Source organism: Etheostoma spectabile, chromosome 1 (assembly GCF_008692095.1).
Source record: "Etheostoma spectabile isolate EspeVRDwgs_2016 chromosome 1, UIUC_Espe_1.0, whole genome shotgun sequence".
NCBI classification, from domain to species: domain Eukaryota; kingdom Metazoa; phylum Chordata; class Actinopteri; order Perciformes; family Percidae; genus Etheostoma; species Etheostoma spectabile.
In genome coordinates, this window is record NC_045733.1 from 16203502 (window position 1) to 16220599 (window position 17098).

Genomic DNA, 17098 nt, shown 5'->3' on the forward strand with positions numbered 1-17098 from the left:
AAAAAAAAAAGTAAATCATTATTGACAATATAGACTATTCAATTAATGGTTTGATCAACAAAATGTCAACAAATTGTCCAAAATGTCCATGGGGATGCAATAAACTGGCTTGGTTATTTGACCAACAGTCCAAAACACATTTAGTTTTATGATTCTAAAAGACAAAGAATTCAAAGAATTAAGAAGCTGGAACTATAGGGTATGTTAGGGTATTTTTGTTTGAAAAATGACTTAAAACGGCCAATCAAAATCTCGATTTCTGTCTATCAAGTAGTGATTAATTGACTTAATTTGCTTCAGCTTTACATCAAACCAAACTCTTTGTGTGTAAAACTAAAACTACGTCAACAATGTTAATCGCTTTTTTTATCACAATTTACTTGAAATAATTAAGTCAATCATGGATAATATTGGATTATGGTCCAACCTTTGTGTGTGTGTGTGTGTGTGTGGTGTGTGTGTGTGGTGTGTTGTGTGTGTGTGTGTGTGTGTGTGTGTGTGTGTGTGTTTGTGTGTTGTGTGTTTGTGTGTGTGTGGTGTTGTGTGTGGTGTGTTGTGTGTGGTGTGGTGTGTTTGTGTGTGTGTGTGTGGTGTGTGTGTGTGTGTGTGTGTGTGTGTGTGTGTGTGTGTGTGTGTGTGTGTGTGTGTGTGTGTGTGTGTGTGTGTGTGTGTGTGTGTGCTGCCATGCGCTTGTCTGTCCCTGTTAACATAACACAGACAGGGGCGGGTTCTGTCATTCACTGTAGTTTCACTTTACCTTTACACCGATGGGTTATTTAAAAAATCTGATCTTGTCTCATTTAACCAATTTCACACATTTTTAAATACCCATTTTATATTTGTAAATCAAGAGTCAGTTACATAAGTTTTCTGTCATAAAATCTAGCAGTACAGGCATATCAGCTCAACAAGGGACAGGTTAACTACCTCAGTTCAAGTTGAATTTGACAAGTCGGCTGTCAAATTGAAGACATACAACTTCAAGCGTACATTGTGAACCTGATTATGCAGAGGAGGCTCTTGACAGGAAACAAAGAAGATAAAACTGAGAAGAAATTTAATTGGCTGACATGTGATTAATCTGATAAATTTGAGGGTAACTTGCAACTCGTGGATTCATATATTTTTTTTTTTTGACAGGTTGAAAAGGTTGGTTACGTATGCTAACCATCTGGTTACCTCAGTCTTTCCTTTTAGTCTTTTGCCTCCATTCTGCAGCAGCGGCCCAGTTTCTCCACAATGATCATTAAAGTTTCATTTTATCTCAACACTTCTCTTTGAGCCAACACGGTGAACTCTGTTAAATAGTCACTCAGCTGCTTGAGATGAGACGTGTGAGTGTTGTTCAGGCTTTGCTCAGGATCCTCTTCAGGGTAAATTAGGTAACCTACCTTAGCCTCTGAAAAAGTCATGATTTTAAAATTAGATTACTGGCACCTTTTAATGTGCCTCTCTCCTTATAAACCCTTGGAGTGGGAACGCAGCCTGTATCAGAGGTTGCAACTGTAATATTTGCAGTAAATTACACTTTATGTGTATGTGCAGTGAGCTCCCTCGTAAGGATTTATTAGCATGGTTCTGAATGGGTCAGAATTTAAACTATTGATTGTGTGCTAATGTCCTCATTCTGTTAGCTCATTCTCTGCTTTTTGGGTCTCTGTGTCCAGTAATGATGCAGTGTAAAGCGTTTCAACGCCTCTGCCACTGAAAAGATGAAGAGGAAAGCGGTGGGGGCGTAGAAAAGGACGAGTCTGTCAGCAATTTGAATTCTCGAATCCTGTGATCAGAGCCATGTTGCTATGAAACAAGGGCTGCACTGTGATTAAACTGTCCATTGTTTCTTAATTGTTAGGGTAATTTGCATATGCTGTTTTTAACTGCTCTTATATCTTGGTAGTGAAATTTGTGTACATGCACAGGAGTAAATTACAGCTGCTTGTGTTTACATGCACATGCAGTAACTGTTCTGATATGATTAGACATGGTCATATATCTACAGTGATGCAGAAAACGCACACAAATCTGTGCAGTTTGGTTGGGCTAAAATAGTGTATCTATTGGTTTCTGCTGTCACTGCCTAGTGCACTAGTTACAATTTTAGACTGCAGCAGATGTTTTCTAGCAGCTGATTTACTGCATAGCTACAACAGGTGAATATGGATTGTAGCAAATATGGAGAATGTAATATGACTACTCAGATTAGTGGGTCAGCAGTCACAACTGCATAGTGTGGGTTGCCGCCATGGGGTGGGTGGATATGGGTGGGGTAAATTCTGTATGAACATGCACAACGTTTAAATTATTTCTGCAATTTTGTCTCACAAATGCAAATAAAGATTTGCTCCCAAAACATTATAAATAAAATACCCACGAAGCTTAGATTTTGTTTGCACTTCTCCGTGTGACCACATTTCCAAATTGGAGGATTTTGCAATATTCATTTTGGGCGGCTCAAGGAATACAATGTCATGAAAATATGTCAGTCATTTTCTGGGGCCAAGATTGTGAGGCAGCCGCCCTCTTTGGACGTAGCTTGGAAGCTGTAAAACCTTTAACAATTCCTCTTTCATTTGATTCATCATTAAGTCGTAGTCAAGTCTGTTTATGTGGTATGGCCCTACCTGTCAATTCAGACAAACCTTTGGATATTCAACAACCCCAAAAGTCCTGAACAGACAGACACCACAACATCATGTGTTAATAGCATCCCAGTTAATTATGTTGGCACTTGTTACAAGTCTGACTCTGTGCTTTATTCGTGTGAAACTTAGTGGCAGGAGTATAGTAGACTCAGTTACATATCTTAAAGTGAAAATGCATTTAAGATAGATATTTGATTCACAGGACATTGTAGGGCACAAGGAAACTCTCTCACCAGTTGCCTCCTGCATAATTAATTTATATTTCATTTATTCAGGGGATCAATACTCTTTAAATATGTCCAAATATTGCATTACAAAATAGCTTTGTAATTTAGAAAGGCTGTCAAACATGCATATGAATCAGTGGGTAATCCTAAGAAGAAAAAAAAATAGTATAATTTGTCAGTGTGGATATTAAAGATTATAAAGCTACAATAGGGGCTTGTCCTTTGCTTAATCAATAGGACTACTCATCATGTAAATGCAGCTGCTGGAGCTCGTTCTTTAGCATGTCTTGGCTGGACGAGACGTTTCAAAACCCAGCAGCAGGCATCTTTCTGAGGGAGTGTACCAGTCAGATGGACCTGAGAACCATGCTGGGAGGATATACACATCTGGGTTGATAAGCACTATGAAGTCCAATAGGGCTAGGACATTAATGATAAGCTGTTTTGTCCTAACAGGTGATCATCAACAGTACCATCACGCCGAACATGACGTTCACCAAGACATCGCAGAAGTTTGGCCAGTGGGCGGACAGCAGGGCCAACACTGTGTTTGGACTGGGCTTCGCTTCGGAGCAGCAACTGGCCAAGGTGAGAGGAAACATTTCCACAGCATCGCATGAAATCACAAAAGCTTCCATAAATAAAGCTTAGATAGTTGATTTATCTATTTTTCCTAAAACCGGAGAGTGACAGTGCACAATTGTTTACCTATGGAACATCAGATGGGGATATGAAGCAATCAGAACATGATTTAAGGGTATATCTGATTCTTAAATCCTCACTATCACTAGGTAGCCGGCTCCATGATCTCCCAAAACATTTTAAGATGAGCCACACTGCGTTCGACATTTCAGCTTGTATTTCAGCTTGTATTGCCACTAATCAGCACAGCTCTTTCACGTCTCTCTCATATTTTTTTTAGTTTTCTGAGAAGTTCCAGGAGGTAAAAGATGCTGCCAAGATAGCAAGGGAATCTCAAGAAAAGGTGGAGACAATGAGTAATCACTCCCAGGTAAAGGATATTTCTCTGCTGTCTGAAATTACAACACCTCTGCTATCCTACTGTCTCATCTACAGTCACTGTACAGAGAGAAAACTAGCAACACTGTAGAGAAAATATGGCATAATCAAGTATTCAAATAATTAAGTTTAAAGGTTTTTATGAACACAGGCCTAAGAAGCTTGGGTTGAATATAACATGTCAGAGTGAATTGTAATAATAAAAGAAAGGTCAAAGGTTATCCTAAGCTACATACTACCTGGCAGGCACCACAGCAGTTAAGAGGACAAGGAAGCCAGTGAAAATAATAAACCAATAAAAGTTTCTCGGTTCAACACAGATGATCTCAAGTTGATAATTCTGTCAGTAAGTAAGCAGCATTGATTGGAGGTACATCCAGCATCCTGGCCTGCTCTCTGCCTGCACCGACTCCCGATGGCAGGAATCCCATTCTGAGACACACAAAGCTGCTGGGCCATATGACATGATAAATACTGGCATCACTGTTTCCACACCCCGCCACTGTCAAAGCTGACGTGTCCGGGGTGTTTTCAGTGTGTCACTGAAAGAAGCCCATGGCCCTTTTTCCCAGTCAGGGCTAAATCTATGATTTATGATGGATTTTAACCCATCAGACCATTCAAAAGCTGCAGCTAGACTGAATCAAAACCTGCCCTGAACCATAACACATCTCCCTCTGTTCTCTACCAGGAGTCTGGACGTGAGACGCCCTCATCCAACCAGGCGTCCAGCCTTAATGGAACAGATGATGAGAAAATCTTTCATGTCGGTCCGGAGGCTGCTGTGCTGAAGACTGAGAACGAACGTCTCAAGAGTGCAGTAGAACAGAGGCAAGGTTTACTTTCATAGAAACCTCAAAAGAACCTCTTTAATGTGATTTGCATCTAAATGTTTTCCCCCCCCTTCATGATAAAATCGCGTGCCACATAATCTCACAATACTGCAGAACTCACTTCAACGGGCAACATATTTTAACACACAGCAGCTCCTAATCACTTTCATGAATTGTTTTATCTCTATGTATTTTTTTTATATCTATATATACACTACCGGTCAAAAGTTTGGGGTCACTTAGAAATTTCCATTGCACTCCATTGTAGACAGAATACCAGATGAGGTCAGTTGCATTGCTTTTTTAACCAGGGCAGCAGTTTTCAGATTACATTATGTGTTTACATAATTGCAAAAGGGTTCTCCAATGTTTTTCTAGTTAGTTTTTTTTAAATGATATCAGATTAGTAAACAGAATGTGCCTTTGGAACGTTGAAAGAATGGTTGTGGATAATGGTCAATGCAGATATTACATTAAAGATCTGCCACCCACTCAGATCAGCTGGTATTCTGTCTATAATGGAGGGGAATTGAAATTTGTAAGTGACCCCAAACTTTTGACCGGTAGTGTATATAATATATATATATATATATATATATATATATATATATATATATATATATATATTATCTCTCCAACAAACTGTTCATGTTATTGCTGCTGGGATAATAACTTGTCTACTAAGGGCTCAGAAATCATCTAATCTAAAGACTGAAACTACTCTACTCCACCATTTGGTTATATAGCCTTTATAATCTAGATGCTGAGTGTATAAATCGGTAATTGCATGAAACACCAGATGTGGTTCCAGATGGGATTAAAATGACCCAAGGGCATCTGAGTCAACTAAAACTACAGTGAATAAATTTAGCCAGAATTAGTACTGAGTAGCAACAAAATAATCACTGACATTTGACCCAGAAGGGATAAAAGATCCCGAGGTAAACAAAAGACCAATTAGCAGACCTTCACTGGCAATACTTACACCTTAACACACACAAGAAAATAAGAACAAAATGAAGATCTGCATGAGTGAATTGAATTGCACTGCATGTAACATGCAGTGCAATAAGCTCATTGGAAGGTGTTTCAGTGTTGCTGAAAAGTCAGCTATACAAATCTTAATTGGTACCAAACTGGAAAGTTATTTCCAGGAAATACGGATCTGTAATAAAGCTTTATCATGCGTGTTTAAAACACTGATTCTAAACAAAACGATAAAGGAGAAACATTTGTTTTAACCTAGTGCATCAAGCTTACATGTATCGTTAACCCCTTCAACTTGTGGTTGTAAAACACAGTTCGGGCCACCACCATTGCCCCCTTGTCTCTGTTGGCCCGTTTCCATGCCTTCACAACGCTTTGAGATTTAGTTTTGTGGAAGTGTGTCACAGCAGTAAAACAGCCTAGGGATGCAGAATGCTGCGGTGCAAGTCTGTCCGCATTTGATGGAGAGCAGCACACTACAAATCAGCCATGCATGCGGAAGGGAACAGCGATGCATACCAATGATACATCACAATCTCTTGAACCTTAATGATAAGACAAACACACACTCTGTGGTATAAAAAGATAAAACTGTATGTTGTTACATATCAGGGCTGCAGCTCATTAGACCTTTGAGACTTTCCCACTTATTTCTTATTTTAATAATCTAAATACTGTGTGTCTTGACGGTGTGATGTACATCACATCTAATTAAATAGTCATGACTTGAAGGATTTTGTAGCATTATGTGTCATGTCAGTGGGCACAAGCCCCAGGCATTTCAGCACTAACCTTCCTCATTTTTTCCTCCATTAATCTCTGTCTCTCTCTCTGGTCTGACAGCAACACCAACGCCAAGAAGTGGGAAACGGAGCTGCAGACTTTAAGAGAAAATAATGCCAGGCTGGTGGACGCACTGCAGGAGTCCTCTGCTAATGTAGAGAGCTGGAAGAAACAACTTAGTGCTTGCAAGGAAGAGAGTGACACGCTCAGGGAAAAGGTAATACAGTCAGGGAAGGTAAATAATGTAGACTTACCCTTCCAACCTGCTGGCTGAAAAGGTGACAGGTTAGAAACTCTGTTGCCTCTTTTATAAAACAAAACTGCACAATATTCTCTCAACATGAGTGGATTATCTGTTAATCTATCATTTAAAATACGTATGGTGGGATAAGTGTGTCCCTCACCAAACTTTGATAAATCTAAAGTTTCTCCCATTTCTTCGCTTGGAGCACATTGCATTAGTTTCTGTGTTCCCTGCACCAGAGTCCACTATAAATAGAATGTTAGTTTCATAATCAATGTGGGCTGTTACTGCAGCTGGGCTGGTGTTGCAATGATACTCTTCCTTTTGCAACATGCAGCAAGTTTGTTTTTGTGTGTCAGTTTTCAACATGTCACTCAAAGTATTTAGGATTTCACAAATAAAACATTTTTAATAAACAACTTCTCCTTTTTGGTTCTGTGTGCAGATTGCAGAACTAGAAGCTCAGTGTAACGAAGCCAATCAGGAGAAGCAGAAAAACGCCCAACTGTCTGTACGATTGCAGGAGCTGGAGACTGAGCTGCAAGAAAAAGAGCAGGTGAGCCATCTATAGTACATTTGTCTTGAAACAACAGTTAAGAGCAGGGATATCTGTAAAGTTTGTAAAACAATGTTTTTTTGTGGTATTTTACATAGAAAGTTTATGATTCACCAGGTCCCCTTCATTCTTTCTTTATAAAGAAAATCACAGTTCTCATGTTAACACTCCCCTCTTCATCTCCTAAAGTTACAGATCTACTTTCTCTTCTTCACCTCTTCAACATTTCCGCTCGTCGCCTCTTTTTCTTACTCCGTACCATTCCTCTCCCTCAGGAGGTGATTATCCCTCAGTAGGAAACGATAGGTTTAGCTATGGGATCTTGGGTTTTATATGGCTCTGTCTTGTTATTTTCGTCTACCCAGCTAAACCCAGACCTTTCTACTGCCCAATTTTTTTCCCTCGATATCCTTTTACCTTACTTTCTGTGCTGCTTGTTTTTTTTATATAAGCAATTTGCTTCATATCCATGTATGCCTCGTTTTGGTACAATTAAACTCCACTGTGAAAGTAGTCAGACTGGGAGATGTAAATCTATCCACTGATTTTGTATGTAGTCAGCGCAGCAGGGATTTTTGGCACAAATGCTATTAGCGGCATCGCCTTATGTCATCAGTCATCCATGATCCAAACTAGCTGAGTGTCAGCTCAGTGGAGCCCAATGGTGCTGTTATTTCTAATGAGGATGAGCCCCGCGCGGCCACAGTCTTTTGACCTTAGCTTGTTGCTGGTTAAATGTTGTTTCTGTCTGCAGACAAATGATTAGGACCAATTTCTGGCAATCTCTGAGAGTCTTGCTGCCTTTTTCTATAGTGAATTGCCCAATCCCAAAGTGAGCCCTGAGGACCAAGGACTAAACACTCACAGACTTAATTGATCTCAGGTGCTGAGTGAGTGAGTGAGATTGGGACAGCACTTCATGAAATCCCATGTTACCTTTGCGAAGTTTAATAACAAAGATGTTGCTGACACTTTTTTCATTTTAAGTTTGTTCTTTTCCACATGGCCAAGGCACAGGCGACGGCCGACTGATTCCACATTTATTCAAATTCTTGTTTTACAAGATGGACAACAGGTCCGTTCCGTTCTGTGCCCGTGTAATCTGCTGTTGTTTAGCTTCGTAATTTCCTGATTTTTCCTTATGGTCTCTGCGGTAAACGTCACCACACTTGGAACTGTGGGTAATTCTTTTTGGTTAAGTCTGCATCGATGCAGACTCACGGAAAAGGCTCTCTAAGTGTGTACTCAAACCCTCACACCCTTTGAAATTGGATATTAGGAAAACGTTATAACGTGCACCCAAGTCTGTGAGTCCGGACTTAGGGATTGGGTCATTGTGTCTCCCCATCGGTGTCATAAAAGGGAGACACAATCGGCCATGTGTGAAACAGACAAACCAAATTCAGTTGCCATAACTGTAAATAAGTAGATAAGTTAGTATTCTGTTTCAACAGCAAAAGACAGTATTTTAGTATTTTTCTCCATTAACAAGGACCTTTAACGTATGTAGCCTTTAACGTACAGTGGTGTGAAAAAGTGTTTGCCCCCTTCCTCATTTCCTGTTCCTTTGCATGTTTGTCACACTTAAGTGTGTCGAAACATCAACCAATTTAAACAATAGTCAAGGACAACACAGTAACACAAAATGCAATTTGTAAATGAAGGTGTTATTTTAAGGTGAAAAAAATCCAACCATCATGGCCCTGTGTGAAAGTGATTGCCCCCTAAACCTAATAACTGGTTGGGCCACCCTTAGCAGCAACACTGCAACCAAGCGTTTGCGATAACGTGCAATGAGGCTTTTACGCGTCCTGGAGAATTTTGGCCCACTCAACTTTGCAGAATTGTCCTAATTCAGTTACATTAGAGGGTTTTCGAGCATGAACAGCCTTTTTAAGGTCATACCACACTCTCAGTAGGATTCAGTCAGGACTTTGGCTAGGCACTCCAAAGTCTTCATTTTGTTTTTCTTCACCATTCGGTGTGGACTTACTGGTGTGTTTAGGATCATTGTCCTGCTGCAGACCCAAGTTTGTTTCAGCTTGAGTAACACAAACAGATGGTCGGACATTCTCCTTCAGGATCTCTTGGTAGACAGCAGAATTCATAGTTCCTTTTATCACGGCAAGTCTTCCAGGTCTGAAGCAGCAAAACAGCCCCAGACCATCACACTACCACCACCATATTTTACTGTTGGTATAATGTCTTTTTATGAAATGCGTTTTCCTTCTACGCCAGATGTACTTGGACACACACCTTCCAAAGAGTTCCACTTTTGTCTCATCGGTCCACAGAATGTTGTCCAAAAAGTCTTGGGGATCATCAAGATGTGTTGTGGAGAAATTGAGACAGCTTTGATGTTCTTTTTGCTCAGCAGTGGTTTTCCCTTGGAACTTCTGCCATGCAGGCCATTTTTGCCCATTCTTTTCCTGATGGTGGAGGCATGAACCTGACCTTAACTGAGGCAGGGAGGCCTGCGTTCTTTGAACGTTGTTTTGGGGGTCTTTTGTGACCTCTTGGATGATCGTTGCTGCGCTCTTGGGGTAATTTTGGGCGCGGGGCCACTCCTGAAGTTCCACCACTGTTCCATGTCTTCGCATTTGTGGATATGGCTCTCACTGTGGTTCGCTGGATTCCCAAGCTTTGGAAATGGCTTTATAACCCTTCAGACTGATAGATCTCAATTACTTTCTTTCTCAATTGTTCCTGAATTTCTTTGGGTCTCGGCATGATGTGTAGCTTTTAAGGATCTTCTGGTGGACCTTACTGTGTCAAGCAGCTCCTATTTAAGTGATGCCTTGTTGTGAACAGGTGTGGCAATAATCAGGCCTGGGTGTGGCTAGAGAAATTGAACTCAGGTGTGGACAACCACAGTTAAGTATGTTTTAAGAAGGGGGCAATCACTTTTTCACACAGGGCCCATGATGGTTTGGATTTTTTTTCACCTTTAATAATAAACCCCTTCATTTACAAATTGCATTTTGTGTTTACTTGTGTTGTCCTTGACTATGTGTTTAAATGGTTTGATGTTCCGAACACTTAATGGTGACAAACATGCAAAGGAACAGGAAATGAGGAAGGGGGCAAACACTTTTTCACACCACTGTATGTAGCCGAGTACCGTTAGATATATTCTAGTTTGATCCCAATAAAGCGATGCATAGACCAGCAGCTTATATAACCTGAACACTGCAGCAATTCAAGCTTTACACTTTTTAAAATACATAGCATGGTTAATTCAATCAAATAAAAAAAGTTGAACTCTGGAGAAAAAAAATGACTCAAATGGTGATCCGATTTTTGAATACATATTTTTTTGTATTCATTTTATTGTCTATTGTCTAAACAACTAATCGTTTAGTATGAATTGAATAGTGTTGACACATAATGACGTTTATGGCTCTGCTGCATGAAGACCCTTTTAAATTCCCTGAGGTACACAGTGTGTCTGGGATATTCTAGTTTTGCACCTGGCAGCCTGAGTATTAGTAGAACATCCTCCTTGGAGAGTGGTACACCTTACACAAACACAGAAGTAGTAGTTTAAAGAGGTGGAGCTATTTTGAAATATTATATGCAAAGAAACGTGTCCTTCGGGACTCCAGCATTTCCACAGTCCTGTGTATGAGCCACAATGCTCCTGACTGACCGAGGGGCCTGCAGAAGGAAGTCTCATTGTTGAGACAGCAGACGGCCCACAGAGGCTCATCTGTCGAGTGACTCACCCCCACCCAGAAATGCACATGGCGCCGATCCTCCAATTATTAACTTACCTATGAATTATTAAGCGCTCACTGTGATATTGACCCCAGCGCAGGCCACATGTGACCTAACACAACAAAGCTGCAGCAGGTGTGTGGGTGTGTGGGTGTGTGGGTGTGGGTGTGGGTGTGTGGCGGTGTGTGACAGAGTATAAAAAAACTTTGTACTCTTCTTTACTTACTGTTTGTCAGATAGTTCCTGATATAAATAATAACTGTTAATTTTAATTATACGAAGTTCTTATTGAGCTGCTTTACAAAGGAATAGTTTGACATTTTGGAAAATACGTTTATTTATTGTCAATAGAGATGTGAAGATTGATGCCATTGTCATGACTTTACGGTAAATGTAAAGCTAAAGCCAGTAGACAGTTAGCTTAGCATAAAGACTGGAAATATAACACCAATATGAGAATGGTATCAATATCTTCATGTAACGTTTGGCGAGTAAGTGTATTTTCCAAAATGTTGAACTTTTCATTAACATTTGAAAAGTCTGGCTTCTTTTATTAACAATATTGAACAAATCCACCCGATACAAGTTGTTGGCTTTTGATGAACTGGTTTCTGTATCTATTTTCCCCAGGAGCTGGAGAATCTGAGGAAGCAGGCAGAGATAATCCCTAAACTGATGGCGGAGTGCGAGAGCATCACCGCAAAACTGCAGGTATGTTCAAAGCACCCAGGAATCCCACAAACTCCTCATTCCTCCCAGGTGTGATTTACAGCGAAGTATAAAAGCTTGAGCTCACAGCACACGTGAGTGCATGATGTCTGTCACGGCGCGGTAACGCAGGCTCTGAGGCGTAAGCAGCACTTTCACATGGAGGTAAAGAATGAAAGAGTTCTGCTTGAGGGCTGGTGACACAACATTCCCGTCACGTATCCCACTAACGCACATTGTGGTTACTGTATCTATTAATAGAGGTCCATCCCCACTACAACACTGAGTGGATTGTTGCCTCTTTGAAAAGGTGTCCTCTTTCTCGTCTATGCACCAGAGATACTACATCTTTGTTGCGGCTCATTAGTTTCCTTGCAGTGCAGATTTGATCTGTTCTGCTGACTACAAAAACAGCTAAAGTTGTTTTTGAGAGCTTTGATTACCAAGTTGGCAAAAACAATACAGATTCCCGCCCATCACCTCCCGTCTTCCTTGTAACAAAGAGTCCCTGTTTGTCAAGTCTGATTCCTTGTTGAGTAACATCACACCTTCTGTTAAACTAGAAGTGCCAGGCTTGGTGAATGACTGTACATAGCGTTGGGGCCAAGTCTGACATGAGCTGCATTGATAGTGACGCTGATCTCGCCTTGTTCTGACTGACTCCGAGCAGCATTTTATCATCCAAGTGGTCACGCGTGTGCTGCCTTTCAAGCCGGGGCAGGGAGGAGAATAAAACCAACAGTGGCATGCCTAAAGTTCCTGTGCTTCACAACGCTCGGCTGCCTGGTTTCTTTCTGCAACAGCCAGCTGGAAGAACGACAAGGACAACAGAACCGGCTGAAGCATTAGTTTAACTAACCAGCTACTCAAACTGAGGAGAAGCATAGACAGTGGGATTTCTCAAATACCTCTGTCTATCCGCGAGGCCCATTCAGATACAAGTTACTGGGAAGTGAAACGTGTGTGTGTGTGTGTGTGTGTGTTCTTTTCTTTTCTGTGGCTTAGTTCTTTTTAAAAATGAATCCACATACTCCACCTCTGTGTTTGTGGTGTTTGCACCTCTCTATTTAAAGGCGACACCCCACGTGGCGATCAGGTTTCAGGAGTCAGCTGGAGGATACAGTCACGCAGGGACAACACCCATTTAGCAGTCGTATTTTAAACCTCTCCCTTCAATGGTATCTTCGGCATTAATGTGTCACTTGTGTCGCCTGCTAGTCTGAAAGACCTGCTCCACCCTCCAATCCTCATGCAAAAATGTACCCTTACTAAATATAAAGCTTTGTTTTCAGTCCTGATGATGAAAATAGGGATTTATTTTCTACAGCGTTTTGGCTAATGTTAACCCAGAACAGCAGTGAAATGCTGTTATCTTATTGACAGTAGCTGTAAGAAGCTTGGTCTTTGGTAGGGCATCTCTGCTAAGATAAATACAAACGAACATGCCTACACTGCTACATCATATGTTTCGTCATATCATCATCATCTCATTATCAAGAAATAAACTTGATTTCTCTGTATCCACCATCTGCTGAATTCTTTTTCTCTTAATGTCTGTCTACAGACTGCTGAGACGAAGAACAAGGAACTGGAGGGGAGGATTGGAGGTCTTCAGCTGGACATAAACGACAGTCAACATAAGCAGGGCAACATGAAGAACGAGCTGAAGAAGTTCATGGATTCGCTGGATGGAAAGATAGACGAGCTGCATGAGCTCCGGCAGGGGCTCTCCAAGCTCGGTGTCGATAACTGAGTAAAGTGGCACTGAGCTGAAAGGGTCAGAGGTCAGGTACGGAGGATTCACTACAGTACGTCTTCAGGGCAGAAACTATGTGGCACCTACTCCCCCGAGGTGATGTCCACTCAGACGCTATCAGCTTTGGCTTCTAATAAACACTACCATGTGTGAGAGAGATGTTTTTGGAGAGGGAGAGAGAGACTGGCAGGAGGAAGGCCAGCATGCTCCACCAAATGGCTCCATTTTGTGTGCTGGCATTCTGAAACTAAATCAAGAGTCACACTTTGAGCTTTCTTATGTTTCTGTGGGGTGGGGGTGGAGGTGGGGGGGGCTACTTTAAAAAGCTGGTGGTGGGTTCTCAGATTCTGTACATCTGTCTTTTTTCTGAAGGCTGCAGCACTTCCTCAAAGGCAGTCTGAGCTTAGAGTAGAAGAGGGGACTAAAAAAGGGCTAAAATAAATAACACACAAAGACGATGCTGTTCAGCATCACTCAAGTAATAATTGGTGTTAATCCTTGTGGCCCTCTCAGAGAATTAGATGAAATCTTTCTACAGACTGTCCTTGCTGTTGCCTCTCGTCTATCTCAGGTGTGTTAGAAGACAGTTTATACACATTAGATTTTATGCACATACGTGACAGATGGCCGTGACACAAAGTGCCTCCAGGTGAGTCTAAATCTACCTGGCAAGGAGAACTGGCCAAGCGATGACCATCACCATAATAATAACTTTTTGTGAGAGAATGATGACAATCCAACATTCTCAAAAATAAAATGTGATAAGAAGAAAACACAGGCATGCAAGCCCATCCTGAGGGACGTTAATGTGGTGATAAACTCAAAGAACAAAACGGGTGTTTGCACAAAAACCAGTCCGAGGAGGGACTGCAGGAAGTCATCAACTCTCTTGTGGGTGTTTTCCATAAAGTCTAGTCTTTTTTTTGTTATGTTTGCATTAAGAAGGAAAGTGTTCTTGTCTCCGGAGCTTTCCTTCAAAAACCTCCAAAAATATTAATAGGAACTCAAATGTTCCCATGAGTTTAGTGCAGTGTTCAGAGGACTCTGTGTGTTCAATAGTGTTGTCCATATGTAGAACAAAGATGTCTCCAAGGCTGTTGATGTGCTTCCTACACACTAGTCTGTGTTATGGTGGTGGTTGGTTTTGGGTGAGGGGACTTGGTGCTGCTCAATGGGTGAATAATGTGAAAGTGTACTTTACTGAAAACATTTAGATGGCATTGGCCTTTTCACTACGAACCCTGTCAGATTCTTGGTTTTTGTTTTACATATTTATTTATTTTGGTGCCTCTCTGCAACTAGTGTTTCTAGAACATACCAAGTGAATCAACCGTATCCTATAATGTCTCCATAGATGTAAGATAATATATAAACTATACCAAACTGTCAGGATTCAGAGGTTTTATAATTGAGGATTTGTTTGCAGCTGCTTTTGGGGAAGTTGATTTTGAAACATGGTACAGTACATTTGAAATGAGAGGCATATGTTGCAGTGGCACATTTACGGGGTAATACTATGATGTTGTAATAATTCTATATTTTTTCATCACTGTTTTGATCTGTGAACGGACATTTTGCTTCTCTCTCTGTTTAACTCTACTGTTCATAAATCACCTGGAATACAAAGTACGATCCTTCCTTTTGAACCAATGCCTCTTGTTCACTTTTGTGACTCCTGTTCAATATTGTACAGTAGAACTGACAATTGTTAAAATTTAGTTTAATTACAATGCTGAGTTCGGTGTCTTCTTTTGTGGGCCACATTTTGCCGAGCAAGCAACAGAGAGGAGGGGGAGGTTTCTCTAATCCCCCACTTAGTCGCAAATCAGTATTGTGGGTTCTGTGTAGGGAAGTAAGATATTGTTCAAGCTTGGAAAATGTGTTGACATGTTTAAAGTCTAAAGGCATTTTTTCCTGGATGAGAATGAGGAGGTGGAATGAAGCTACAGCACCAGAGCTGCATCCCGCCGAGGCCCGAGAAGAGAAGCTCCACCACCGCACTTCTTTTTCTCTGATGTTGATTTACATAGCACTAAATATAACTGTGTAATCCTAACTGAGACCCACATAACCAAAGCAAAAGAAGTGGGATTTAATCAGTCACACACCAATTTCTCTGAGATCAGAACAAATAAGCAAACACAGACATGAGCTTGTTTGAGGGATGGAAAAACCCCTTAAACTCCAACATCATGGCAACGCTGAGGAAATCGGTGCAGGGGTGGAGCAGGGGACGTGTTCTCTTGACCATTCCCACTTGCTTTTTGTGTGTAAATGATTGACAATGAGAGTTATAAATCCAGTGCAAACTTCAAACATAACACTGAAGTTACACAAGAGAGTTGGTCATCTTTCTTAGGCAATGAGACTCTTGAATGTTGATCTTTTAGAGAGTCTTTACCTGTTTTTTTCACCTTCAGAGATCAGCTGATTGGCAGAGGTGCATATGGGTGGTAGATGAATCAATATGCAGAATGAGCACCAATTTAGGGGTGAAATGATAAGTTAATTGAGGCAAGTCAGTTGATGGGAAATTAAGTGTGGACTATGCAACTAATCTTATTTTTTTAATTTATTAAACATGCAATTGTTTAGTCCGTAAAATGTTTGAATAATATGCCAAAATGCCCCCTGAGCATAATGTGGAGTCCTGAAAATTGCTTCTTTTGTTAAGATATTTAGTTTACAATGATAGAAACAGAGAAAAAGCAGCAGATTTCACAACTGAAAAGCTGGAGCCACAGAATTTTTGGCATTTTTGCTTTATGACTTCAACATGTGATCGATTAAAGACAATTGTGTTAAATAATTTTGAGAACATTTTCTGGTTCCAGCTTCTTCAATCTGAGAAGCTTCTCACAGCTTAGACTGTGAACTAACTGCTAGTTATAACACTTAGTCGTAGATGTAATAGTCATTCGACTAAACAATGAATCAACTATTTTTAAAGATCAAATTAATCATTTTGAGTCATATTTCAAGCAAAAGTGCATTTTCTGTTTCCAGCTTCTCAAATGTTGAGTTACCAGCAGGGGGCAAAACAGACGCTAAGCTTAATCATGTATTTTAAAAAAAAGGCAATGTGTTGTATTTTATGGACAAAACACTTTATTTTAGATTTTTGAAACTGTTTGGACAAATGAAAGCATGCTGTTACTGACTGCAGGCTCTGGATCTTGTCACTTTTAGTTTTTGGCTGAGGAAGGCATGGTTGTTCCACCACTTTGGCCCAGGCTTAGACAGAATATCTCTGGCTTTTGATCTTATCTTTTTATAGACTAAATTATGAATGAATTAAATGAAAAATAAGTGAACAACTAAAATAAATCTTAAATGTTGTCTTTCATCAATTACACATAAGCAGTGATGCAGCAAAAGCAGCATCTCTGCAGTGACTCTCTCAGCCAGACTCATTGTGCGATTGGTGTTGAGTGGGCGAGTTGGTGAAACATCATTAAGAGACTATGCTGCTCTGTAAATGTGTCAGATAGAGAGAGAGAGAGAGAGAGAGAGAGAGAGATGGTATTGCAAGCCACTAACACAGACTTCCTGTTGCCATAGTTACAGGTTGAGAAATTTTTATGTTGACATTCGATCTGCCAGTTTTGTCTAAATACCCGCCACA

General features: G+C 40.6%; 1 protein-coding gene across 2 annotated transcripts in view; it reads left to right on the plus strand.

Annotated features, from left to right (window-relative positions):
* The window catches only part of homer2 (homer scaffold protein 2), a 31160-nt gene extending 15957 nt beyond the window's left edge, over positions 1–15203 (plus strand). For both annotated transcript variants that reach the window (XM_032513075.1, XM_032513065.1), the window contains exons 3-9: positions 3326–3457; positions 3792–3881; positions 4581–4720; positions 6553–6709; positions 7182–7292; positions 11640–11720; positions 13282–15203. In XM_032513075.1, the coding sequence (XP_032368966.1) occupies positions 3326–3457; positions 3792–3881; positions 4581–4720; positions 6553–6709; positions 7182–7292; positions 11640–11720; positions 13282–13470 (900 nt within the window). In that variant the 3' untranslated portion in view covers positions 13471–15203. The remainder of the gene's footprint in view (positions 1–3325; positions 3458–3791; positions 3882–4580; positions 4721–6552; positions 6710–7181; positions 7293–11639; positions 11721–13281) is intronic.
* Positions 15204–17098: the final 1895 nt, after the last annotated feature.